The sequence below is a fragment of the Leptodactylus fuscus genome, chromosome 5, assembly GCF_031893055.1.
Source record: "Leptodactylus fuscus isolate aLepFus1 chromosome 5, aLepFus1.hap2, whole genome shotgun sequence".
In the NCBI taxonomy this organism is placed as follows: Eukaryota; Metazoa; Chordata; class Amphibia; order Anura; family Leptodactylidae; genus Leptodactylus; species Leptodactylus fuscus.
The window spans coordinates 171,562,953-171,589,809 of NC_134269.1; the positions used below are offsets into that span (position 1 = coordinate 171,562,953).

Below are 26,857 nucleotides of genomic sequence, written 5' to 3' on the forward strand. Positions count from 1 at the left end.
TTATACTCGAGGGTCTGCAAAGACCCCCAAGTATAATGATAGCAGCGGTAGCGGCTGTCACCGGGCCCCTAATGTCCCGTGCCCTGTGGCAGCTGCCTCCGCTGCTATGGCGGTAGTTATGCCCCTGGTTCTGTGTCTTATTAGGTTAATACCCAAATAAAAGGACACTGGTTCAAGTCGAGGATCAGCCATGAAGATTTTCCAAGAATAGAGAAACAGCATCATGAAGAGCGGTCTCTTGGCCAAGAAAATTGCCAAACTGCATCACGTTAGTGCCATGACAGCTGGAAGAATACAAAATGAAGTCCATCCCATCCATTGAAAAGCCAATAGGACGTCCAAACAAAATATCAGAGTCATCCAGTCGGCTCATCACAAGGTCTATCACAGGGGTAGGGAACGTACGGCTCTCCAGCTGTTGCAAGACTACAACTCCCAGCATGCATACTTCCTCTGCTGTTCCTTGAACTCCCATGGAAGTGAATGGAGCATGTTGGGAGTTGTAGTTTCACAGCAGCTGAAGAGCCAAAGGTTCCCTACCCCTGGTCTATCAGTTTCGCCAAACACATCAGATGATGTGGCTCATATGCTTTGTAATAGTGAGATCGCAGATGCCCAGGCCAGCAACGTGCGACATCTGTAATGGTTGCCAGAACAAAGGTGAAGCCTCAAATCTAATATTGTCATAAACGTCAGCTGGCATTTGCAAAAAAAAGTATATGGATGATTTGGAGTGATGCAACAAGTCAAATTAGTTTCTGATTGGGTGCAAAAAGTTCTGAAAGAAGCAAGGAAAAATGGGGCCTAAGGGATCGAGAAATTGAAGGAATTGTTGAAGAAGCCTGATGATATGGGTTGTTTCACAGCAAAAGGTGTTGGATACTTGACCAGGATCGATGGTGGTTTCAATGCTGAGCTATGAGAGTATTCTACAAGACAAGTTACTTCGTACACTCGAGTACTACGGGTATGAAAAGGACGACATTGTGTTCCAGCAGGACAATAACCCGAAGCATACATTGAGATTAGTGAAGAAATGGTTCAATCATATAAATAAAGACCAGGTGCTGGATTAGTCCCTAGACCTCAACCCAATCGAACACTTGTGTGTAGAGTTGAAAAAAAGCACCAACATTGGGAACAAGTAGAAGAGACCTGGATCAGATTTCGGTCAAGAAATGCTTGCATCTGATTAAAAGCATGCCCAGAAGGATTCAGGCAGTTTTTTTTTTCTTTTTTTAATGTACATTGTGAGCCCCACATAGAGCTCACAATGTACACTTTTCCCTATCAGTATGTCTTTTTTGGAATATGGGATGGAAATCCATGCAAACACGGGGAGAACACACAAACTCCTTGCAGATGGTTTTTTGCCCTTGGCGGGATTTGAACACCAGGACTCCAGCGCTGCAAGGCTGCAGTGCTAACCACTGAGCCACCGTGTGGCCCCTAGGATTCAGGAAGTTTTGAAATCCAAAAGTTGAATTTACAAAATACAAATAAAATTTTTGATTTTTAGGAGCAAATAAATACAGTTACATGACAAGAATCTGCATAACTAATCAACTAATGCTAAATAGTTGCAAGTCAAATTTATGTATGAGATAGCCAAGATGTTTGTCTATAAAATGAGAGTATTGTCACATTCGAAGCTGTAATGGAAGGTGAGATATGAAAGTCAAAGTTTGGAAACATTGTTACCCTTTTGCTTGTCAGTGTAAATATGCACATATATACACATGCACATACAGATATATAGAGCATGTAGCAAGACAGGCATAGTATTGTAGATCATCAAAGGGTATACTGGGTGTGAATGAAAAAAATGGTAGGAGGTGCAGACGACGGATGATGGGAAGGGCTGCCTGGAAAAGCACTGGTACTCCCACAATGAGGAAGAGTAAACCAGAAAGTATTGCATGAGCCTGACAACATGAGGAATGGTAAAAAGTAGTCCAAACACACATGGAGATACTCTATGTTTGTTCATTCATGTAACAAGCATTTCCTACCTTATTCACAATTTTTTTTGTCCCAGAAAAAAAATAAATCCCTTAATCTCATCCATACATTGTGGTAAAAATGCTGCGGAAAACCTACAGCACATTCAAATGCTGGGTTTTCTTCAAGAATATCAAATTTATGTATGAGATAGCCAAGATAATTGTCTATAAAATGATGGTAGTCTCACGTTCATAGATGTAATGGATGGTGAGTTATGGAGTATGAAAGTCAAAAGTCAAAAGCTCTCTATTCATAGAGGCACCAAAGTACAGCAGTCATGCAGTGATGAGAAACTAGGGTCCCAGGACCCCTGTTCTAGTGATCTAAGCAGTGAGTATAGATACCCAATGTGAGACAACCCCTTTAGTAACAATTACTGTATACTTGCATTCTTGGATGGGGTTGTCTAGTTCTTTTTTATAGATTAGTGGGGTCCAACACCAAGGACCTCTGCTGATCAGCTGTAAGAGAATGGATCATGGTGCTCACACAAGCACTAAGATCCTTTTAGTTTGCAGGAAGATTATGGCGACATAGAAAATGGTGTCACTCGAGCAAAACTGAGTGTTTCACTATAAAGCAAATTGATGGAACCTGCTCTTCGACTCCTCAGTTGAGAATCCTTAACATTAACTTCTGTTCAGAATGGTGAGAGGCTGCATGCCATGTTAGAAACAGTCTTTGTATTTGACCTGGTATAGGCACTTTATCTATTAATGAACAGATGAACATTAGTTGAAATCTATACTGGATGCATAAACCTGTTGCAAATACTGAGACAACACTTCCTGGCAGAATGTCGTTTTGGATTTAAAGCTTGAACTAATTAGAAACTATATACGTTAATAGTTTTATTAACACCAGATAACATTTGCGAGGATTGTATTAAAGTGCTGGAGTGTAATAACAGGCTCATCTCATAGAAGTGAATGAGACAAGGCTGTAACTACATCTCATAGTCACTATGAAACAAATGGCATGTGATGACTTACAACACAGAGGGCAGATCTATACTTCCTAATGTGTATCAGTCATTGCAAGTTTTCCTGGTTCCCCTTGGAATTTGGCTCCTATGTTGAAAAGAAGATATTTGTTGAATATAGTAGTTATTGTTTAAGCCTAAAAGGACAATTTGTAACACATCTATCCACAAGCCATTGTGTGTCTTACACTTTCAGGTGCCAGCTGTGTTCTTACAGATTAGTGCCTTCTTCCTTGTAATCATGCTATGCGTACCATGCCTGTACAGTGTTTTCAAGAAAAGTCTACAGATCCTTAGGCATTACTCTGGAGGTTTTGCGATCTCTTAGAATATTATATGCCTTGCTCTTTTGATTTCTGTTCAGTAAATGATCTTGGGAAAAATAAAAAATGATTTTTACACTACATAGTAACATCTTTAGAACGTTTCCCAGCCAGTTGAGCATTGGGAACTTTTCTCTGATGTTCTCAGAAATCTCCTTAGATTAAGGCATGGCGTATGTTCACATATATGAGGAAGATTGAAGTTCAAATGGTAATGTCTAGAAAAAGCAAAAAGTATATGGCTTAAGCAGACAAAGGGATTTATGCATAGGAAACTGCAAACAAATGTATTGAGGAAAGACACATGAATGTTCAAATAAAACCCATTCCCATTATCAACTGTTTTGTTTCAGCAGATGTTGGGTCCTTAGTCATGGAGGTCGCTCAGGAATTAGGCAGCAGCCATAGCCGCCGGGTCTACTCTGTATTACATAGCAGAGACCTTGCAGCAAAGGTCAGCACTGGCGATGTATGCATGTCGCCATGTTTGTGACGGCTGCACGCTAATGCCGACAGGGAGCAAGGGGTTAGACAATGACAATTAGACTCCGCTGACTCCAGGGGTGAACCTAGCTTTTATGCCGCCTGAGGCGGACGACAGAAAGCTGGGAGGAGGAGCGGAGGGAGCGGGGCGGAGCGAAGGGGAGCGGGGCGGAGCGGACGGGGCCGCGTTAGCAGGCAGAGAGCAGGCAGGGAGAGGACCTGCTCTCTGCCTGAGCGTGAGGGGAGGCCGGTGGAGGAGCGTTGCATCCACAGGGCCTCCCCAATCCACGGCTCGCTTCCCGTGCTGGGCTGCCGAGACAGTGACGCTAAGCCAGTCCGGAACAGCTTGTCCTGGACTGGCTTAGGTCAGCAAAAATGCCACCCCCCTAGGGGCCCGGCATAGCGCCGCCTGAAGCGGTCGCTTCAGGTTGCCTCATGGCAGGTGCGGTGCTGGCTGACTCTGACAGCTTATCACGAGGGAGACTTTATTACGTCATAGTCCTAGTTCCTTTAGAACTTTACCTCTGATGAGATGTCCTGCTAGGTCTCAAAAAGGACATTGAAATGTCTTAGACTATTCTGACGTCCGTAGCCCTTACATTAAATTGATGAGCGGTGAATATTAGCTCAGTTGAGTATTCTAAGGGGCTGACTACTGACTATGGCCAAAGGAATGCTCTGCTAAATGGGATCGGCTGAAGACCAATGTTGTTAATAGTCCTAGGGGAGAACTCTGAATAAAAGGGCTTTTTACGTTTGCCTATCCACTAGGCTATCCTGCTACCTGCTACATTGGGAATAATACCGCCACAACTGTTGTGCTATCCTGCATGTTTGTGATTTTGTCGTAATAGTATTTGGGGTTCGTTTTAATAAAATATTTAATAAAATTTGTATTTTAGACGTCCTTTTGGATAGGTTCACTCTCTATTTCCAGATTTATATACTGTAGTCCCTGACACAAGATCCCAGGGTGGCAATCCATTACTTTAACAGCCAGGAGCCTATTGAAGGCTCCCAAAGCTGGTCATAAGTATAAATCTATTACAATACACTGCAGTACATTACAAAAAATAAGTAATATTAAATAAAAATTAAAATAAAAGTTACTGTATATACTCGAGTATACGCCGACCCGAATATAAGCCGAGGCCCCTAATTTTATCACAAGAAACTGGGAAAAATAATTGACTCGAGTATAAGCCGAGGGGGGGGAAATGCAGCAGCTACTGGAAAATTTAAAAAATTAAAATGGTTGGAGTTTTTGGGTGCAATAGTTGCTGGGTGCTGGGGAAGGGGAGGGGGTGTTCTGGTTGTCTGTCTGCCCCCTCCCTGAGCTTGAGGACTGAGTTTTTTTTTCCCCACTTGGAATTCAGTCTGGCTGAATATAGGGTATCTGCAGTGCTCCTATTAACCCCTTCCTGACGGAACATGCAGATACCCTATATTCAGTAGACCAGGCACTTTCAGACACAGGGATACCTCATGTGTATGTGTTTCATAGTAATTTTCTACTTTTATATGTATTATAGGGAAAGGGGGGGATTTAGAACTTTTATTTATTTCATTTTTTTTTTTAATTATATTACTATTGCAGCTTGTTTTAGACCCCCACCCCACCCCCCCCCCAAAAAAAAAAATATATATTTTTTTTTTGCTTGACTCGAGTATAAGCCAAGGGGGCGTTTTCAGCACAAAAACTTGCTGAAAAACACGGCTTATACTCAAGTATATACAGTAGTTAAAAGTCACTCCCTTTTCAGGAAAAAAATAAAAAATAAAAAAATCAATAAAGATCACATTTGAGGGGTTTTTTTTATTCTGCCTTCCTAAAAAATTTAAATATAGAAACAATCAAAGCGTCATGCGTTTCCCAAAAATAGTATAAATAAAAAATACATGTGTCAGAATATGGAAACTTCAAGTTTTTTTTTAAATCCTTGGATTTTTTTTTTATGTTAAAACATATAACATAGTTTGAGTCTTCCCTTCCCTTTCCTTTCCCCTTTACGGTTTACACTTTTGTGTTTTGATTGTTATTTCTGCAAAATTCTAAATAAAAATTGATATTAAAAAATAAAAAAATTTAAAAAAAGATCAAAGCAATAGATATTCCCCAAAATGGTATGTCTAAAATGTACCGTATATACTCGAGTATAAGCCGACCCGAATATAAGCCGACCCCCCTAATTTTACCACAAAAAACTGGGAAAACTTATTGACTCGAGTATAAGCCTAGGGGGGGAAATGCAGCAGCTACTGGAAAATTTCAAAAATTAAAACGGTCGGAGTTTTTGGGTGCAGTAGATGCTGGGGAAGGGGAGGAGGTGTTTTGGTTGTCTGTCTGCCCCTTCCCTGAGCTTGAGGACTGAGTTTTTTCTTCCCCCCACTTGGAATTCAGTCTGGCTGAATATAGGGTATCTGCAGTGCTTCTATTAACCCCTTCCTGACGGAACAGGAACACTGCAGATACCCTATATTCTGTATACTGGGCACTTTCAGACACAGGGATACCTAATGTGTATGTGTTTCACAGTCATTTTCTACTTTTGTATGTATTCTAGGAAAAGGAGTGTCTTAGAACTTTTATGTTTTTAAATTTTTTTTTTTTTTTTGCACTATTTTATGGGAGATTCTATACATTAATATTGTGGCTGGTCATAGACCCTCCCTCCTAAAAAAAAAAAAAAAATATATTTTTTTTTTTACTGACTCGAGTATAAGTCGAGGGGGGCTTTTTCAGCACAAAAACTGAGCTGAAAAATTCGGCTTATACTCGAGTATATACGGTACATCTGGCCCCACAAACAAAGATACCTTATGCCTCCCTGTACATGGAAATATAATTTAGATTATGTGGGTATGTGGCCAAAGCTCAAAATGGCTAAAAAAAAAAAGTAAATAAAAAGCAATACCCATCTCACCACATATTGGTGGGCCTAGTGCAAAGGCGTCATAAAATAAAAGTGCTATTAAAGACATCGGCTATACAATGATGATGCAGCTCTAAAAGAATTAATGCAATAAAATTTCTTAAATATAGTAACAGTTCTAAATAAAAAAGGTATTACATGTTATTGTTACAATCACGATTAGAGATGAGCAAACACTGTTCGGATCAGCTGTTCCGAACAGCACGCTCCCATAGAAATGAATGGAAGCACCTGGCAGGGCGACGGGCCGCCGGCAAAGTGTACGTGCCAGCTGCTTCCATTCATTTCTATGGGAGAGTGCTGTTCGGAACGGCTGATCCGAACAGTGTTCGCTCATCTCTAATCACAATGAAGTAACACTGGGTGCTAAAGTGGTGGCTACATCTTCATCAGTATTACTGCTGCTACCTCTATTTAGATTACATATTATATAAGCCACAGCATTTAGGGAAGAATTACAAAGCAACCATGATAAATGTGATAATTGCAAGTATGAGCCCACAGATGTAATTTCACTTCACCTGAGATGAGTAACTTATGGTGGGTTGAACAGCGCAGTCATCATGATAATAAGGGATAATTAAAAAGGCAAATGCATTCTCTGAGAATTTAGGTTCAATCTCTTTCACATTATAGGGTAGATGAAAAAAAGCAGGCAGAATTATATTAGGTGCTTTATAAAAGAAGTACAGCTTAAAATTTCATTGACTAAGGTAAGCAGCAACAGAGAGAAGTTACAGTCATTCCATCTTCCCAATGCCTGAGCAACTCCCTCATTTTGGCAGGACTGAGAAACCATCTCTAGTGAATTTGTTTCAAGGAAATGTGTCCCCAGAAAATGACCTATTGTTTAAAGAAGAACTTTTACTACCTTCAAAATCTTCAGTTTTTTACACCTTTTAATGCCGGGTTCACACGGGGTATTTTGGACCGGAATTTGAAGCGGAGGACGCCTCAGATTACGGTGTGAAAAATGGGATGCACTCCGCTCCGGATTAGGCCCAAATGAATGGGCCTAGTCGGAAGTGTCTGCAGGCAGATGTCGCAAGGTGAATCCGCCTGAAGAATGAGCACGTCGCTTTTTATTTCTGAGAGCCGGAACAAACCACTCCCAGAAAAAAGAACTGACAGACTCCTATTGATTTTCAATGGGAGCTGTTTTTTTTGGTCAGGATTTTGAGGTGGATTCCACCTCAAAATCCTGAGCAAAATACCCCGTGTGAACTCAGTCTTATAGGTGCCTCTCCACTGATGGTGGCACATCTTTTTTGCCAGATGTACTGTTTAGTTATACCATTTTGGGGAATGTCTATTGCTTGGATCACTTTTTATTGAAATCGGAAGCGAAACAGTGAAAAAAATGGCGGTTTGGCACTTGGGATTTTCGTTTCTGCTACGACGTTCACCATATAGGAAAAATATATTTATATGTTTTTAGACTAGACATTTTTGGATACAGGGATACCAAATGTGTATGTGTTTCATAGTAAATTTCAAATTTTATATGTATTTTAGGGAAAGGGGTCTATTTAGAATTTTTTATACTTTTTTTTATTACTATTTTATTAGCTTCCCTAGGGGGCTTGAACCTGTAGTCATTTGATTGCAAGTCCCATAGACTGCAATACAACTGCATTTTTATACTTTAGGGGGCTTTGAAGTAGTAATGCCTGTGATCAGAGTGGACATTAAGTTAGAAAAGCCTCTGCTAAAGGTGCCTGGCAATGGCTTACTCAACTGTCTACATTGAGAACACATGCATATGTATGAGGAGGTCAGCTGTCAGTCAATAGCTACTGAATGTGTATAGCCCCATTAGTACTATAAGGCTACAATCACATGACGGGGTGCAAAATGGCTGTAAAACACTTTCTTTTTTCATGGCCATCTTGCACCCAAAGGTTTTTCACAGAGTATGAGTGTATGGAGGGTTTCATGAAAACAGAAAAAATAGGACATGACTATGCCCCATTCACATGAATTGAATTTAAAGAGGATCTTTCATGTCCTCGGGCACATGTGGTTTTATATACCGCTAAAAAGCCGACAATGCGCTGAATCCAGGGCATTGTTGGCTTTCCCGTTATGTGCCCCAGCGCCAGAGAGATCGGTGCCATTACCAATATCTCTTCACTGTCAGAAGGGCGTTCCTGACAGTCTAACAGGGCTGTGAGGAATGCCCCCGACAGTACCCATCCATAGTGCTGTACTGTCAGAGGGGGCGTACCTTACCGCCCAACAATAATGCTGAGTGGTGAGAAACGCTCCCCAGTACTAGTCCATGGACGAGTATTGTCAGGAGGCGGGCGTTCCTCACAGCTTAGTGTCATCGCTGGGCGGTAAGGAACACCCCCTCTGACATTACAGAGCTACAGACAGTACTGTCAGGATGGGCTTTCCTCACAGCCAGCCAGACTGCCAGGAATGCCCTTCTTACATTGAAGAGATATCGGTAATGGCCCCAATGTCTCTGGTCCTAGGGCATATAACAGGAAAGCTGACAGGTCGCTGAATTCAGTGCACTGTTAGTTTACTAGCAGTGTATAAAACCGTATGTGTCCGAGGACATGAAAGGTCGTGTGAATATAGCTTCAGTAATTCATGAACAGCCCCAATGACAAATTAGTTTATTGCAGAAATGCTACACAAAGTAATGGTTATGGATAGGGCTCAAGTATAGTTTTTCAAAAATGGCTTTAATTCAATGTGTTTCTCTGTAAGTAAATACGGTAATAAAAAAATGATATGTATAAATAAATATAAATAGGTCTAACCCATTCTGTGCCTTTACTTAAAGTGACAGTCTCATCAAGACAACCCTTTTGTATGTGTGTGTGTGTGTGAATATATATATATATATATATATATATATATATATATATATATATATATATATATATATATTTTTATTTTATTTATTTTTTTAAACAATCCCTAGAAGCAGCCATATTAGAAACATACTTTTATTTCTATAGGCTCTAGGAAGCAATGGAGTACAGCAGCCCCCCTTCCCTCCGACTAGGGACCAGTGCTGACCATATAATAGGATATGTGTCGGACAAAGGGTTGTTCAGCCGACTGCTATGTCTCCAGATCCCACATGTGCACATGTGTACTGTATGGGAGAGAAAATGGCACTGCTATCAGATACCTCCTGCAGCAGCTTACCCAGAACAAAAACATTGGACTCAAATCCAACTTTCCAAAGCTTACCTCCATGGGAGACAGTCATGAGGCCCCAATACAAATAATTTGAGCAGTTGGTCCCATCAAAATCAACTAAAGTGTATGGCCAACAATACATACAGAGCATTACCTGCTGCTATAAAAGCTTTTCTGTATACACAAAAAGCAGTCGAGTAGGACAGAAAACATGAAATCTAAGCTTGTCACAACTGCTCTAATGGCCACCTTAAAACTGGATTGTCAAAAAAAAAAAAAAAAAAAAGAAAAACATTGAGAAGTTTCAAAAATATCTTTATAATAAAAATGGAATACATTTTGTTCTTGACAATACATTCCATTTAAGCAAAGACTGCACAGTAAAAGGAAGCATTGCCTCTGTACAAAGAAATTTGGATTGAATAGATAAACTGGAGGGCTCTTAAAATGCACAGTGATCACCCGTGCTATGTAAGCAGGCACTTGAAGCTTTCATACAGTATTGGCTGCTATGCTCCTTCTCTCTTCAAGAGGTTTCAGCCTGTTTATGCTCCTCTGCTCATATTCTCAAAGGAAGCAGCTGCATCAGAGAGGCACAGAGCTACAAAAAAACCTACAATAAAGGCGACTCAAACCAAGTGGCTTTACATCCAAGATGTGTTTTTATGCGGACAGTCTGCAAGAAAACAGATGTAACGACTAGTATGTACTATATACAGATTTTAGTGGAATGGATTGTAATTCATTAGGATATTGCAGCATATCAAGTATACCTATAGGTATAAATGTAACGGAAAGTCCACGGAGGAACTCCACAAACTTTCTGTCTAAAGCGCTGCGGGAAGAAACATAATGCATTGCCGTAGCGGTTTTTCCCGCAGATCTTTTTTTGTTGCGGGACGTCCTGTGGGGCCGTAGCCTTAATGAGATTTTCTGTGACCGAGGCTTTCTGAGCATCAGCTGTTGACCGGGCACACCACACCTGTCAGTCCACGCCATTGGCACCTGTTGGTCTTTGTGTTACCCTTCGTTCACATGTGTGTTTGGTATTCCATTCGGGGAGTCCGCATGGGCACCCCCCCCCCCAACAGAATACTGAACGCAACTACAAATGCTGTGCAGTGAAAGCACACAGATCCCATAGACTATAATGGGGTCCGTGTGCTTGCCGCATGCTTCCCGCACGAATCATGCAATTGTTAACTACTTTCCTGTCCACATGGTCCCAGCGGAGATCTGGCGGCAAGCACACGGACCCCATTATAGTCTATGGGGTCTGTGTGCTTTCATTGGTACACCACTTGCATTTGTGTTTGGCATTCTGTCCGAGGGGAAAGGGGGGTCCGAATACCAACACAGATATGAACGAGACCTTAGAGGTTGTACAGGGTGCTGACCGCAGGTTTAAACAAGTACTCTAGCAGGCATGGACATGCTTTCGTAGCAGAAACATTTACAGAAGTATGCTCACTATGTCACTAACCGTCCATACGATAGAATATAGGTGTTTTGGTAGAATTATAGAGTACAGAGAGAAACCTACAGATGTAGCAGTCTTAACCTGATATTCTGCAATGGCGTAAACTGCTGAAATTATATCTTCAGTTATTTTCTGGTTAACTCTGCTACTTCTGTACGTCAACTTATAACACATAAAATGATGGAAAAAGTGAAATATTTTCTTAAAAATAAATTTAAATAAAAATAAAAACATAAAACAAATAAGTGAAACTCACCCATGACATCTGAAACTCCTGCCACGCACAATAATTAAAAAGGGAACACTATTAAAATAAAAAAAAAGCTAATTCCTGAAATTAATTACAAGGTCACTGTGAGTCTTTGTAGTATACACTTCCTCGGGAAGCCGCCTGTATTAAGTTTTATATTAAACAACATATAAAAATATGAGGTCTAATAATTTGCACTAAATGGAAGAAAACAAGCAAGAAAGCTTTATGCTTCCATATTTGGCTCTAAATTTTATTAGAATATGCTATTTTAGGATAATTTCTGGTGTATAGTGGTAAATTTAAGTCATGCCCCATTGTTCTGACAATACACACCAGTGTCCAGAAAGTTGAAAAGTTTTAGCTAAATATCATTCACTACGCCGCTACTGTACATTGCAACATGTTAGCCACCAGCAATTCTACTGCTGCCGACCCGTCACAAACTTGCCTGATGTGTTCCTGGCCTTAAGGTATACTGATAAATTAAATCAGTACAGAATATTTAACCTATACAATGATATAAAGTCGACATTCACTTAGACAATGAGGTTTTTACCTTAAATGCCTCCAAAAATGTTCTGCGTTGAACTTAGTAGGATCATAAACCAGTTCTATTGTACTATGTTTATCACATAGCACATCTTTGCTCTGTTTTTCTAAGGGTTAAAAGATCTTTATTAAATTCTTCTTCCATCTCTACATTCCTATTCTAGGTGGAATTCATCCGTCTGCACGTCTCAGTCCCCAGCTGGTACTCGCCCAGTCTCTAGGAGAAGAGACCAGTTTACATAATACAGAGAATTGCCTAAGGGCGATTTGGACTCGCAAGGTATAAATTTTAATTCCCAGTGTCCACTTTCTGAAAATTAAACTGGCATGTCTAGGAACGTCCACAAGGATTAAGTAAAGTGAAACATATTTTAAAGATTGCGTGTCTAATTCTAGCTAATGGCCTGACTGTATGGGAAGCGTTCTTCTCGTAATTAGTACGGGGAATTCACTTAGCGAGATTGAAGCACTTTGTCTCAGCCTTAGGCATTAGAATGTGATATCAGCTCAGGTCTCAGGGCTGCTGCGGCTTCTTCTGGCATAACAATACATACTATTAATGGAAATAGGAGTAAAATTAGCAGGGTTATTTACTGTTACAACCGGATTACCATCCATACAGATATTTCTATACTCCTAGCCTACCAAGCTTTATCAACATCACATGTAATCACAATGAGGATTATGGTGTAATGTTCTTAACTTCAGAAACTATGTACCAGATTATAGAGGTACCCGGCTCCTGAATGCAGGGACCACAAGATTATCATGGCAAATTTGTTTGTATTCTCCTGGAGCAAAAATGTAATTTCTACCCCTGATGATCCATCTTGTTGGAGGGTCTTTTCTACACAGTCCAGTCACATTAATGTGACCACCTGTCAAAATCCAGAATAACCACCTTTGACAGAGCAGACCACTGCGAGACGTACAGGAAGAGAGGGGATGTTGTGATGATGTTCACTGGGATGTTGAGCAATGCCGACTCCAGTGCCGTGGCCAGCTGCGCTAGGTTACGCGGTTGAGTATTCATGGCGCGAACAACCTGATTGAGGTGGTCCCACAGATTCTCCATTGGGTTGAAGTCTGGAGAATTTGCTGGCCAAAGGAGTACGGTAAACTCATCCTGGTGCACCTCGAACCAGGCACATACACTGCGAGCTTTATGACACGTCGCATTGTCCTGCTGGTAGATGCCATCATCCTGTGTATATCCTTGTTTGAGTCCCTAGTATGAGTGCTTAGTCCTGTCAGTACATATTCACCGTGGAGATATTGGGGATTGGCTAACGTTGGTGCGACATTAGGCCAGTAGCCTCGGGGCTGTTCCTCCACTTATTATCTACTTGACTTTCAGCCACATTTATCATAGTACAGTGACAGAACTATCCTCATTTATATTTGGTTAGGGAGGTTCCCCCCCACCCCCTTCTGTTTCCTTTTCAGTAGTTGTGGGATTCACTATATATGGATAGTTGGTGTATGCATTACCAGCCCTCAACCCCTTTATATGTATATCACATGGAGGGATAGACCATGTTGCACCAAGATGCTTTTTATAACATTATTAAATGTTAAAGTGGACCTTTCACCATCTGGGGCATATGCAGTGTAATACACAGCTAGAAAGCCGACAGTGAGCTGAATTCAACGCACTATTGGCTTTCACGTTCTGTGCCCCCAGTGAAGAGCTATCAGTGCCGGTACCGTAACTCTTTATCATCAGAAGGGCGTTCCTGACAGTCAGTTACTGACAGTTCCTGACCCTCCTGATAGTACTCGTTCATAGACTAGTAGTGAGGGAGGAGTTCCTCACCGCTCAGCATCATTGCTGGGTGGTAAGCAATGCCCCCTCTCACAGTACAGAGCAATAGACGCTACTGTGAGGAAAGGTGTTCCCGACTGACTGTCAGAAACGCCATTCTGACAAAGAACAGCTACAGTACCGGCACTGATAGCTCTTCACCGGGGGCACAAAACAGGAAAGCCGATCTAGTCGGCTATCTAGCGGTGTATTACATCACATGTGCCCCAGGAGGTGAAAGGTCCTCTTTAAGTTTTATTTTGGCATTTTTTTGTTTTGTTGATTATCTATTCCTATACAGGGAAGTGACATCATAGGAGATGAGACAGAGGATAAATTGCAGGTTGGTGATTATCTTGATCATGAGAAAGGAGAGTGTTTAGGCCATGAGAAAAGGGGGGTGATATCCCATCTGGTTAACTACTGATGCTCTTGCTGAAAAAGTTGCTGGTTGTGATAAGATGTCAGATCAGACAGTGTTTCACAGCTTACTGTATATCATACTGAGACAAGCAATGATAAACACAGGTTTGCATCCTCTAGTGATGTGAACACATCGCTAGAGGATGCAAACGTGTTTTATTGATGCACTTGAGAAAGGCTCGGCCCGAAATGCGTTGTGCTTTTAAACAATACATTTGGAGAAATATCGCTTTTTGGGATTATCAGTTTATTCCTGAGCGCACTTTACCCAATCCCACCTCACCATCACGGACGTCTGTCTCTTTGGTCTATTACCTGTTGCTGATCACGCTACCAAGTTAGCATTTAGGGAGAAGTTGCTGCCACCACAATTTGGGTTTAATATACAGTATGCTGTATCTGATGTTGTGAGGGCTTTCACAACATCTTGAGGTAAGAGGCCATTTTGCTGATTTCTTACCAAATTGATGTCAATTTAATTACTGGACTATAATTCCGCTCGGTGTCTCCCACATCTTTTCTCTGTATAAAAGGAACATGTCCCATTCCTTTTGTAGCCATTCTTGGCTTTGGCTCAAAAAAATGCAGCAAAGCCTACAACATAAAAAGCTGCGTTTCCACAATGTGGGGCCTTAACCGAAGGATCTAGAGTTAACATCTCTGCAACAGATACCACAGGACACCTAAGAAAGGTCATGTGAAGTACATACCTCAATGGGTCAAAGTTATTTTGGTGGTATGAAGGGGGCCTACACAATATTAGGCAGGTAGTTATATTGTTAGGGCTGTTCGGTGTACATATACACCAACATAGGAATAAACTAAGCTGATAATGTATTGCTTGCTTTCCTTAATACACAAGAGTTCAGGCATGCTAAGTAGGTTTTAAATAGTATTAAATTCAGGACGCAGGGGTAGAAACATAACCTGCTTTGCTGACACAGTAGCCTGTAAGAGGATATTGGCATGCCATAACAAAAGTGTGCTCACTAAGAATAGCAGGACATCACGGGCTAAAAGTCATACCTGGAGCTGTTTGCAATTACTGAAATGACATTTTCCAAAGAAAGTTTTCCTTCCGCATAGCACTAGTTGCTGGGGAGTCAATAGTCGAGTCATTACTTTTTAATTGTGTAATAATCGTAAGTGCACCGGGTATATTAAGAGTGTTATCTCTGATATGACAATTCATGCTGTGATAGAATCATTAGAAGAGGCCACTTCTAGTCATTTTCCAGATATTACATTTTTTTCGTTTCCGTAACCAGGGTTTGCATTTCATTTACTTCTAACAAATCTATAGACATGTTTCCGTAATTTAATACAGCTTGGAAATGGAAGCTTTAATTAGGATTTCTTGGCTTGCATGTTTAATCCCTGTCCCACTGAAGCGATCCTAATAAGGTGACTTCCTGCCGAATGAAGCATGATGAATTGTTTTCATAACCGAATAATAAAGTAATGACTGCCATCATGCATCAATGACTAGGTGGATCTGTGGTTGAGATTCAGCAGCACGATGAACAGCTGGGACAGGGTACCACAGATGCTTTTACATGTGCACGGCAGGCTCATTTCTTACAAGCCTTGGGGAAATTGTCACCGAAAAAAGAATAATGTTCTCAAAAATGTGAAGGATCCTCATATTAGGCTGAGGCCACAGGTTGTGGCACGACATCGGTTTAGGCTGTTTGAGGAAACACATAGGCAAGAAACAGCGTTTTACAGTCAACGAGATTTCATTTGTACTTATCCTCAAACTGTAGAAAAAAATGCGGCAGAAAACATAATTGGTGAAGAAAAAACAAACATATTTTGGAAAAATGCAGAATTTTAATTTTGCCTAACTTATATGGGGTGGGGGGATGAAAAAATGTAATGGAAAAGCAGTGAAAAATGCAAATGTTCAAAGCATAGTATATCATAGCACTGGAAGGATCAACTCTCACTGCATGGGATCACGCAGGCAAAAGATGGACAGGTAGCTGGAGACCCCTCCCCAGTGTATAAACTGTCTTATTTGCACAAGACTTCATGGTTATTTTTTCCAAATCCACAAAAGAGACATACATGACAAAGGTATGTTGTTTGTGGGGGTAACACAGTGGCTCTGTGGTTAGCGCTGCAGCCTTGCAGCGCTGGAGTCCTGGGTTTGAATCCTGACAAGGATATCATCTGCAAGGAGTTTGTATGTTCTCCCCGTGTTTGCGTAGACTTCCTCCCATTCTACAAAGACATACTGATAGGGAGAAAAAAGGTACATTGTGATCCCGCTCACAATATACATTAAAAAAAAAAGGTATGTGGTTTGTCACTGTAATGTGCTCTGTGACACAGTGCTGACATTTGTATAAGCTATGGGGGATATGATAGACTTGATGCCTCCCACAGGTCTCAGTTGTAACATGAGTTGGAGGTCTTCCAGCAAGAAGGCGCCAACAGAAGACTAAATGGACACTGGCGGCAAGCAACAGAGCGCCAGAAGAGGCAAGTCTGCCTTTTTTAAATTTTTTCCCTTTTCTTTTATACCTCCCCCGGACTCCAATTCCTGGGGAATCCCCTTAAATGGCTTTTCAGGGGGTTAAAAAATTTTTTTTGTTGGCTCATAATGGGTTAAAAAAATTAAAAGTTTCACCAATTCCCTGTCATTCCTGTTCTTTTGCTGCCCAGGTCCCCCACTGGCTACATCCTTTTCCCCTTTGACACACAAGAAATGACCCCTCAGCCAATCCATGGCCATGGTAGTGACCTGCCTCACCCTACAGCACCTTCTTTGGCAATGTTTTTCAATGATCTCACTTTTCGCATTGGTTAACAATAGTGATAGGGAACAGAAATGACACTGGTGATAAGCAAGCCTCTAAAGTGAAGATATACTAAGAGAATTTAGATGGCTGCTTTCTGAATGACCTTCATGGCTTTCCTGTGGAGGTTGGATGACAATGCTATAAGTGAAGAAGACGAAATGTCTATGATTGACAGATTGATCTCTGCCTTGGTTCTTGACCTAGGCTTCTAGTGGTGGGGTGCACATCTGTCGTTTTGGCAGGAGTGACTTTCCAAGTATGTCAATCATTGCACCTGACAACGACCAAAAAAATCCTATACGGCAGCTGGACTTTTCTACGGAGATCTGCCTTTGGTCAGGGTCTGTCGTACTTTTTCATTCTAAATTTTCCTTTTTAGCCATCTGAAGTCTCCAGTGTATGGCCAGCTTAAGGTTAATCTTGTTGACTATAAGAAACCATTTAAGGGTTCAAGAGCTTTTCTTATGCACCATCTAAACGTAATGATTTTTATGCTTGAAAAGAATACTGTAATTCTCCAGAGTTCAAACAATACATTCATAGACTAAACCCATTATTCCCAGAAGAGACTGTACCCATTGTGTTCTGAATTCAGTATTGCAGCAGAGAAGCATTTCTATTAGGGAATATTTCATTTACTAACATGGTAAGGTTACAGATTTAGTACACTGTACATGTACATATATACACATGACATGATATGTTTGAACATGGTATAAATTGGTAAAATGTAAAAAGACTGCAAAAGAAAAAGTAGTATTGGGTATGATGAAAATGGTTGCTGTTCTGCAAATGTTAGCGTTGTGATCTACAGAAATGAATTCGCTGAGATACAAAAATTAAATTGTCATGGATGTCATACGATGTGACTAGGTGTGAATTGTTCATGCTACCAAGTCTAAGATTGAAAAATTGTATGAGAATTACATTTGCAATAGATTCAAAAGTAAATGAAACTGAGAGATGTGTATATTCTGAAGACAGGCTGTATTTCATATAAAGCTACGGAGAGGGGAGGGGGAGGAAGAAGAGGAATGAATGAGAAGCATCCTGGATTACAGGGAGATATCTATCTCTAAAACTTTCTACACAACAAGATGTGAAGATGCATCTAGAATCTTAATATCCACACTCCTATTTTTTTTTACTCTGCAGTCATCATTCTCTTTTGTGCAGCATTGTGGAAATGGCTCTATATTCAGTTTCATAGTATACAAGCATCTCTTCACCAAAGTGGCAGGTCGGGGCTACTTTTACTTACAATTTATGGCCAGTTTTTGCGCCTGGTGAAGCCAAAATTGCTAAAATGTTTCTGTAAAGTAGATTATACTATATAAAGCTATAGCAGGATATGGGATCCTGTGTTATATTTAGTATAGGAACGATCTACTGTGGGGTTTACTATTTGGAACAAAAGAATATTTGCACCTCTAGATCAGCTGGGGTGTGAATGAGCAGAGCAAACACATACAAATAATATGGCACAATGTAACCTCCAAACAGCAGTAAGATAACCATACGCAGGGCCCATAAGCATTGGAATAACTACAAAGGTCGCAGTTGGCACAGCTGGCAACGGGCCCGTAAGCCGATGGCACATGAAGGCTAATTAAATGTCCTTTCTGATTCCCTTTGATGGATGGCAGTCTGTGTGTCTTAAATTTATCACCCCTGCTATCCGGTGCATTGAGGCGAGTCAAGGGAGGAAGATCTATGATACACAGCCTTACACTGTCTGAAAGGAGAAAATGTAACTTTTAATGTTAAAATTGGCAGTTAGTCTGCATATAGTCTGCTGTGGCACAATTACTGTGTGGGGCACACTGACAGCAGATGGGAATGATGGGAAGCTTGTGAACAAAACTTCACGGTGGTCTGGGCCCCAAGTACAGTAGGAAAAGGAAATGTGAATGCTACTAAAATATACAGATGGGACAGTTGTGAGAAGTTGCGTACAGGGTCCATAACTGAACTGTTGAACCAGGGCACATTAGATTTTAGTTCTGCCCCTACCATACCTTCTGTAAACAGTATACAAAGGTGTGGGTTCACTACAACTACCAGTCCATTCATTTTCTCCTTCACACTTATTGTAACTCATGTCATAAATATGGTGCAACCCCCCCTCCCCCCACATATATCGATTTGTAGATCATAGTGTTGTATTAATGGCCAACACAGAAATGATAGGTGTGTAAATAAAGGCTTCATTTCACATCTGGCCCGCTGACTTTGATGTGTTTGTAAACTGAGTCACATAAAGGATGTGGAAGCTTAAGGTGATGTAGTTGTCACCCCATGTATATGATTACTTCTTTCATGAGTATTTATTAATACTTAATAAGGTGGTATTGGTTGACGTTACATGAGAAGATCTTAAGCCTTTGGTGAATTATTTATCACTTGCAGAAACCGATGAAGACAAAGTGCACAGAAAGCTGCACTGACACACTGAGACATGGTGAGCCTTTAGAAGAACTAAAGGAATATACACCCTGCTACAGCCTATGGAGGAACTGCAGAGAAAGTTAAGCCAAAGGTATGAAGACAGACCCCGGAAAGTGAGATTTAAGATTTCCTCAGCCTACAGTGGTCGGGTCCTCAAACAGGTTTTTGAGGACGGCCAGGAACTGGAGTCCCCGGATGAAGAGTATCCTCACAGTTTTCTACATGATAGTTTTGAGTCCTCCGAACATTATTACAACCCAGGAGAAACACATTCACAATACTATCCCACGGCTCGTCTCACCGCTCAGAGAATAAGTGTTTTCAGAGATGGCACCACTTACAGGTTATCTGGAGACCCCATGTTTTCTGGATGCCATGGAATGGACAAGAGTGTAAGTACACTATGTGTGGTGGGGGGTTTATTGTTGGGTTCCTTTGGATTCTTGACACATATATGCTTTTGCCCCTTAAAGCATACACAAGCTATTAAACAACATTTAGTTATCTGCCAGCATTTGTATCTTTAATGCATTTTTTTATATACTTTAATAATGGATTTTGGCTTCTTTCCATGAATTCCCAAAATTCACTTTCTGTCGCTTATTTCTCTATTGGTATTAGAAATTCACTCTATTTCTAACTAGGAGTACGAGGGAGAAGAAGTGTGACACAGAGAGGCTAAGTTGGAGGGGGGGGGGGCACTTCAAACATTTATATTTGAGGTATTATAAAACATAAAAATTTTAGACAGCTCTTATACCCCGGCTGTGTTTTCAACTAGTGATATCGCATGGTATGTATGTAATAATACAACTAGAACTGCGTTCTTGGTGTCATATGAAGGTTGAGAATCTCATCTTTCAAATGACAGCAAAATCCCATTTCTAGTTTTCATAATGGCTAAAAGTCCTCTAGAGTCCCAATGATGACATTTGCAGAGTGCAGCAGGGTGTTCGAAGTCTGTGCTCAGCCTGTTCTGCTCCTGCTCCGGCTCTCTGTAATGTCAGCAAGGAACTAAGAAGAATTTAACTGTACCGCCACCCCCTCACCGTGTGCTGCAGGCAAAACAACTGAAGACCAGGGCACCCCCTTGTATCAGTAAGATATTTCTTCAGTACAGTGATAATAAATAATCTCCGCACATAACTCCTTTAGAAATTGGTGTCCGGGGTAATTTTTTTTTTTTGGTTTAACGAGTTAATTTTTTTGTGATTGGTGCATTTATGTATAGGTATATGTGTTCTCTGCTTTACACATATACAGATCACTGATAATAATTTTTGCTATATTTTGCTCAATACAGTGTTGGACATGAAGCGCCATTTCTTGTAGTAGTTAAGACATCTGAATATAGTGGTGGTCAGGAAGAGTTATTTTACATTGTAGTAAAGAAGTCTCAATGTGGTAGTCATGAAGAGCCATTTAGCACATTAGTAAAGAAATCTTAATATGGTGGTGGTCATGAAGAGAAGTAAAGAATAGAGATGAGCGAGTACTGTTCGGATCAGCTGATCCGAACAGCATGCTCCATAGAAATGAATGGATGCACCTGTTAGTTCCGCTTTGACGGCGGCCGGCCGCTTAACCCCCCGCGTGCTGGCTACGTCCATTCATTTCTATGCGAGCGTGCTGTTCGGATCGGCTGATCCGAACAGTACTCGCTCATCTCTAGTAAAGAAGTCTCAATATGCTGATCAGGAAGAGCCAAGTAACATTATACACATACAGATCGCGTAGGCATAGTCAGAAGAGATGATGTTAAAACAACTAATACTCAATCACAGGGAAAAAAGAAATATGGATTTGCACAGCAATGGGGAAATATAATTGCTTTCCTATGATTCTTTTACAGACTTCTGATGTTATAGACTTTGGCAAGATCATAATTTATACCAGTAATTTAAAGATTATAAGAACTCCTGTTATCAACACAGAAGTGTCAGAAAATACAAAATGGTCTCCAAGAAGAGGACGGAGAGCGAGCCAGAGAGATTTATGTCACACAGCTATTAAGTGCTATGAGAGCAGTCTGGTTGAACATCACACCCAGGTGAGATATACGAAAGGGCTGAACTGCCCACTCCTTCATACCAATTCCTCTTATTATGCAGATCACTGCCGCTATGGGCCCCAGCACCACTGATAAAGAAGGCTGTAAGAGGAAGGTTAGGCCCCATGTACATAAGTGTGCTTCCATTGCGGAGCAAAGTTTTCAGCGCAATGCACTCGGATGATACTCGGAGTGACATCCAGTTGTCACCCGAGTGTATTCCATTATGCAACAATGTCTATTGGGGTTTCTGATCCATTCCGATCCAATGACAAGGAACAGGATAGGACTTGCTCTATGATACTCTGTGTCAGAATTGGAATAGAATATATCGGATGCCCCCATAGAATGCATAATGACATACACTCAGGCAACACTCGGATGCAAACTCTGACCCCCATTAGAAGCATACTCCATTACTGTGCACGAGGCCTTAGTTGTAGCTTATTTACATGACTGTGATGCTAATTGCCAGGGAAAAATTTAAGAAACAGCCCCGTTTTTATGGCCATTTAATATCTGTGGGGTACCCATATACAAGGATATAGTATATCTCCTATTCTTTGATGGCTCTGACATTTACTGTTTTGAAAATGGCTGTCACATGACCATTTTTCAATGTGTGAATAAGACTTTAAAAGGGGTTTCCCAACTCACCGGCTGTATGCTCTGTTCACTTCATGGTTTTCTCGGTAACTTGGTGGGCGGGGTTTCAGTATTATACTACACGGGGTGGGAGAGAAAAACAAACTGCAGGACCAAGAGTCAGCTTGCAATAAACTCAGTTTTAGGCTTGTGTTACATACAGACTCCCTGTCTCAGCCCTTATCAGCAAAGTTCAATTAGCAGACTGATAACTGGAAGATAAACAGCTCAGAAATACCAGCTTGCTCTGAGAACTCAGCTCCTCCTCTCTTCCAGAGAGCAGGGAGCTATGTCATTTGTCCTGGGCGGAGAGATATGATCATCCCCAGGTCCGTGGTTATGGAAACGCAGTGTAAACAATGAAGTGAATAATCTCAGATAGCAGCCAAGCAAAGCAGTTTTGCTGAATCAATGTATTTAGGAAAAATCTTTAATCCACAAAAGCTAGCAATATAGATAGGATCTTTGAGATGGGACAACCCCTTTAATGACAGGTGTGAATGACAGAGACATACCTAAGCGTGGATGTAAGGACTCATGGACATGGCCGTATTAGAGCTCTGTTTAAGCTCTGACTGTATGGAGCGGTTATAGGATAGATTATAGATTCCATAATGTATCCGTATCTCTGATTTCATACCGAAGCATATACACTCCTCAACACTGAAATTGCAACATAAAGAAATACAAGCTGTAAGGTTATCCAATCGAGGACGTAACAGGTAGGAAGTAATAGATCTGAAAATTATCACATTTTCAAGGACCTAGTTCCAATCTGTAAATAACACCATAGACATAAAGCCATATGAAACCTCAACATAGGATCAAGAGGTGTGGGATGACTATGTGAAGCAAACAATATTGACACAATCAATCAGAGGAGTTTACAAGGCATTGGTCTACAAGCCAGACATCCAAATACAGGTGTTTCCACTGACCTCACACCATCACTCTCAAAGGCTATCATAGTGCACAGCAAGACAACAATGGAATGAAGACCTATTGCCAGCGAAGAGTCACACATTGGTCACAAATGCAATGATAGCCAGAGATTGGTCTGGAGACCACGTGGGCAAATACATGAAGAGGCCTTTACAATGGAATTATTGATTTGGATCCAGCAGTATAGCATTTTCTCCAAAGTGTCCCAAGGACAATTTTCCAACACATCTACTCCAGGATGTATATTGTTCATGGTAATGTGAGCAGCCTGAAACATCTGTGGACCTCTCTTACATTGAGCACATCTGAGATGTCATTGGTCAGCAATTGCAAAATGAGCTGCTAACAGCCAATCTTGATAATTTCACTTTTCCTTTTTGATGTTGCAATTTCAATATGGAGGAGAGTATATTACAAATATTCTATATGTAAATTGTCACATATCTCTGAGTGCTGTAAAACTAAACTTCACTTCCTTTATTATTCTTCGTTATACCCACCTCATTGATCCCTCTCGACTAGGGATGAGCGAGTACTGTTTGGATCAGCCGATCCGAACAGCACGCTCGCATAGAAATGAATGGACGTAGCCGGCACGCGGGGGGTTAAGCGGCCGGCCGCCGTCAAAGCGGAAGTATCAGGTGCATCCATTCATTTCTATGGAGCGTGCTGTTCGGATCGACTGATCTGAACAGTACTCGCTCATCTCTATTCTCAACGCCCAAGAAATGCTGTTCAATCTGTTACTGACTGTTGAGACTAACCTTTTCATTAAGAAATTGATTGTATCAAGAGGGACAAGGCGGCAGGGACTAGCAGGGCAGCTTTACATTTTGAGGCCGGGACCCCATGTGGTGTGAAAACCGTGGTTTTGCAAAAACCGCTGCATTTTGCAGTCCCTGCAAATTCTAGTGAATCCCTTCCATACATTGCAGAGAAATACGCACAGCTGAAATTCTGTGATTTCCAAAACCTTCACGTTTCTGGAAATCGCAGCATGTCAATTATACCTATGCAAACTCTTGTGGTTTCCCTATAGATATAATTGAAGCAGAAAGTCTACAGAGGAAAAGTCTGCGAACTTCTGTCAAAAGTGCATCAGGAAGGGGCAACACGGCTCAGTGGTTAGCACTGCAGCCTTGCAGTGCTGAGGTCTTGGGTTCGAATCCTGCCAGGGACAACACCTGCAAGGAGTTTGTATGTTCTCCCCGTGTTTGCATGGATTTCCTCCCCTTCTACAAAACACATACTGATAGGGGGGAAAAAAAGTACATTGTGATCCCTATATGGGGCTCACAATCAACATAAAAAAAAGTGCTGCAGGAGGAACCCGCAATGTGTTGCCACCGAGATTTTTACCGCAGCACTTTTTTTGCTGTGGGATGCCATGTGGGGCCTTAGCCTTAGCCTATGGCCTCATTTAACGAAACTGGGATCAGGATATTGATTGCCTCACATATCAAGTCAGTGGGGATCTGTCTACTTAGTAGTGATAGTGAAGAGTTCAATCCCATAGCTAATCCCATACAGGTGAACGGGACAAAGCTGCAATATTTTACACTACTGCTACTATGAGGGTAGTGTGCATGTACTTTTGGTAAACCTATCCTTTGGATAAGCCATCAGTCTCAGATGGGTTGGGGTCCAACTCTTTGCACTCACCCAATCAACTTCAGGCATTTATGTGAGAGCTGCAACCCCCTCAAATGGTTGATTGGCAGGCTGCCAAGATTTGGAACCCCCTCAATCTGATGTTGATGGACTATTCTAGATACAGGCCATCAAATTAATTATCCCCCCAAATAACTTAATCAATAGAGTTCCAGATGCTGGGCCAAATGCTGCTGTCACTAGCTGGAAAGTTGCACTAGAAAAGGTCTTTGTGTATCCCCAGCTGTAATGTCTATTTAGCAATTCAGTCAAAAGAGCTGGAATAATTTTGTCATTCACATCGTGCCCTATATACTTTTCAGGAAGAAGAGACCCAGGAGTGCTCACAGTGCAAAGGCTCAGGTTGTGCACCTTGTTCTTTATGTCATGGGAGCAAGTTTTCAATGCTAGCCAACCGATTTAAAGAGTCTTACCGTGCTCTTCGTTGTCCTGCTTGTGATGAAAATGGCCTACAGCCTTGCCAGATGTGCGGCGATGAGTCTGAAGAATATGGACGGCCATTGTCTCCTCGTCCTTAATAACCTTAGAATGTGTTCCTAGAAAAATAGAAAGCAATAAAAATTATTCATTACATATGGCTAGTGTGAATGACTCTAACATCCAGTATGGTGTAACATGTGTATGGGTGTATCTGTGCAACCATAATTCATCAGAAAACGGCTTGTTTGACGACTGTTCAACCACTAGCTTATCTCTATCTAATGTGTATGGTCACCTTAGCAATCTGTCATGACACAGATTATGTTAAAAAAAAGAAAAAAGCTGTGCTGTGCCATAATCTACAATATAATGACACAATCACGGAAACCTGATGTCCCTCATTATAGTGAATAGGGCATCTGGGATGCTATTGGTGTCCATCATATAATGGATCTGGCACTTCTACATTTCACGGTACAAAGAAACGAAAAGTACTCACCAACTTTCTCATATAGAGTTTACAGAATGGGAGAGAAAAATTGTGCCACGATCTCCAGAGTCCAGCATGTGATGATACAAACCATTAAACCTCTTTTCACGTCTCTGCAGAAAAATCACCGTTAGGCTAAGGCCAATATTGTGGAACGCAGCTAAAAAATGCACTGAACTTTTTTCAGCAACATTTTTCATTGTGTTTTTGTTGCACTTTTCTCTGCAGTTTTTTTTTTTTTTTTTTAATTTTAGTGTATCCAAAGGTAAACTTGACATGCTCCATAGATCAAGAAATGCAGCTTTTCTTCATTGCTTTATTTCTGCAATGTGTGGATGGGATTATCCAGGATCTCATTCACTTTGCTGGTACTGTAATACACAATTTTTAATTTTTTGCTGCATTGGATTTCACTCATAAAACGCAGGGAAATCTGCTACAAAAAGCTGCTTTTCCACAATGTGGGGCCAATCTGATGAACCATTCTCATAGCCATTGAAGCTTCTTGGCCATGCACCTGTTTTTTAATCCTTCAAACAAAAAGCAACAGGTGTCTTGAAGGGCCATTGGTATACTTGCAGCCTGGTCATTGGCCAGTAGGGGGCGCCACTTTGCATGTTTACCAATGTTATGGCATTTGTAAGTTATTAGGACTAGAAAACACAGATGAGAGTATTATGATACAAAGAGTCATAAATATTTTGCAAAAAAAATAAACGATACAAAGAGTATATTAGGATGTAGTGTAGCAGTCAGGCTTGTTCTGCAACCAACACTGGCACAATTGAAGAGAAATCACAGTATTTGTGACCGTCACAGCAATAAACAGCAACAAGACTGCAAGGTGTGAATACAAGCCTGCTGCAAATGTCTTTAGAAACATATAAATAAGACAATGCCCAAGAATAGACCAATGTGAAGGTTTCTGTAAATGTTACACACTGACAGACACAGAATGGTGTGGACGTGTCTACAATGAGCGTCACTC

The 26,857-nt window shown here is 41.0% G+C and overlaps 2 protein-coding genes across 2 annotated transcripts in view; one reads left to right on the plus strand and one right to left on the minus strand.

The window, feature by feature from the left end:
- Positions 1–25,487, minus strand: part of SH3RF2 (SH3 domain containing ring finger 2) — a 135,759-nt gene extending 110,272 nt beyond the window's left edge. Inside the window, exon 1 of the mRNA XM_075274767.1 lies at positions 25,373–25,487. The gene's annotated coding sequence lies outside the window, so the exon portion shown is untranslated. The remainder of the gene's footprint in view (positions 1–25,372) is intronic.
- GRXCR2 (glutaredoxin and cysteine rich domain containing 2) lies at positions 19,711–25,477 on the plus strand. The gene is made up of 3 exons (XM_075274760.1): positions 19,711–20,043; positions 21,504–21,701; positions 25,262–25,477. Exons 1-3 carry the CDS (start codon positions 19,711–19,713, stop codon positions 25,475–25,477), a joined length of 747 nt encoding a protein of 248 aa, XP_075130861.1.
- Positions 25,488–26,857: the final 1,370 nt, after the last annotated feature.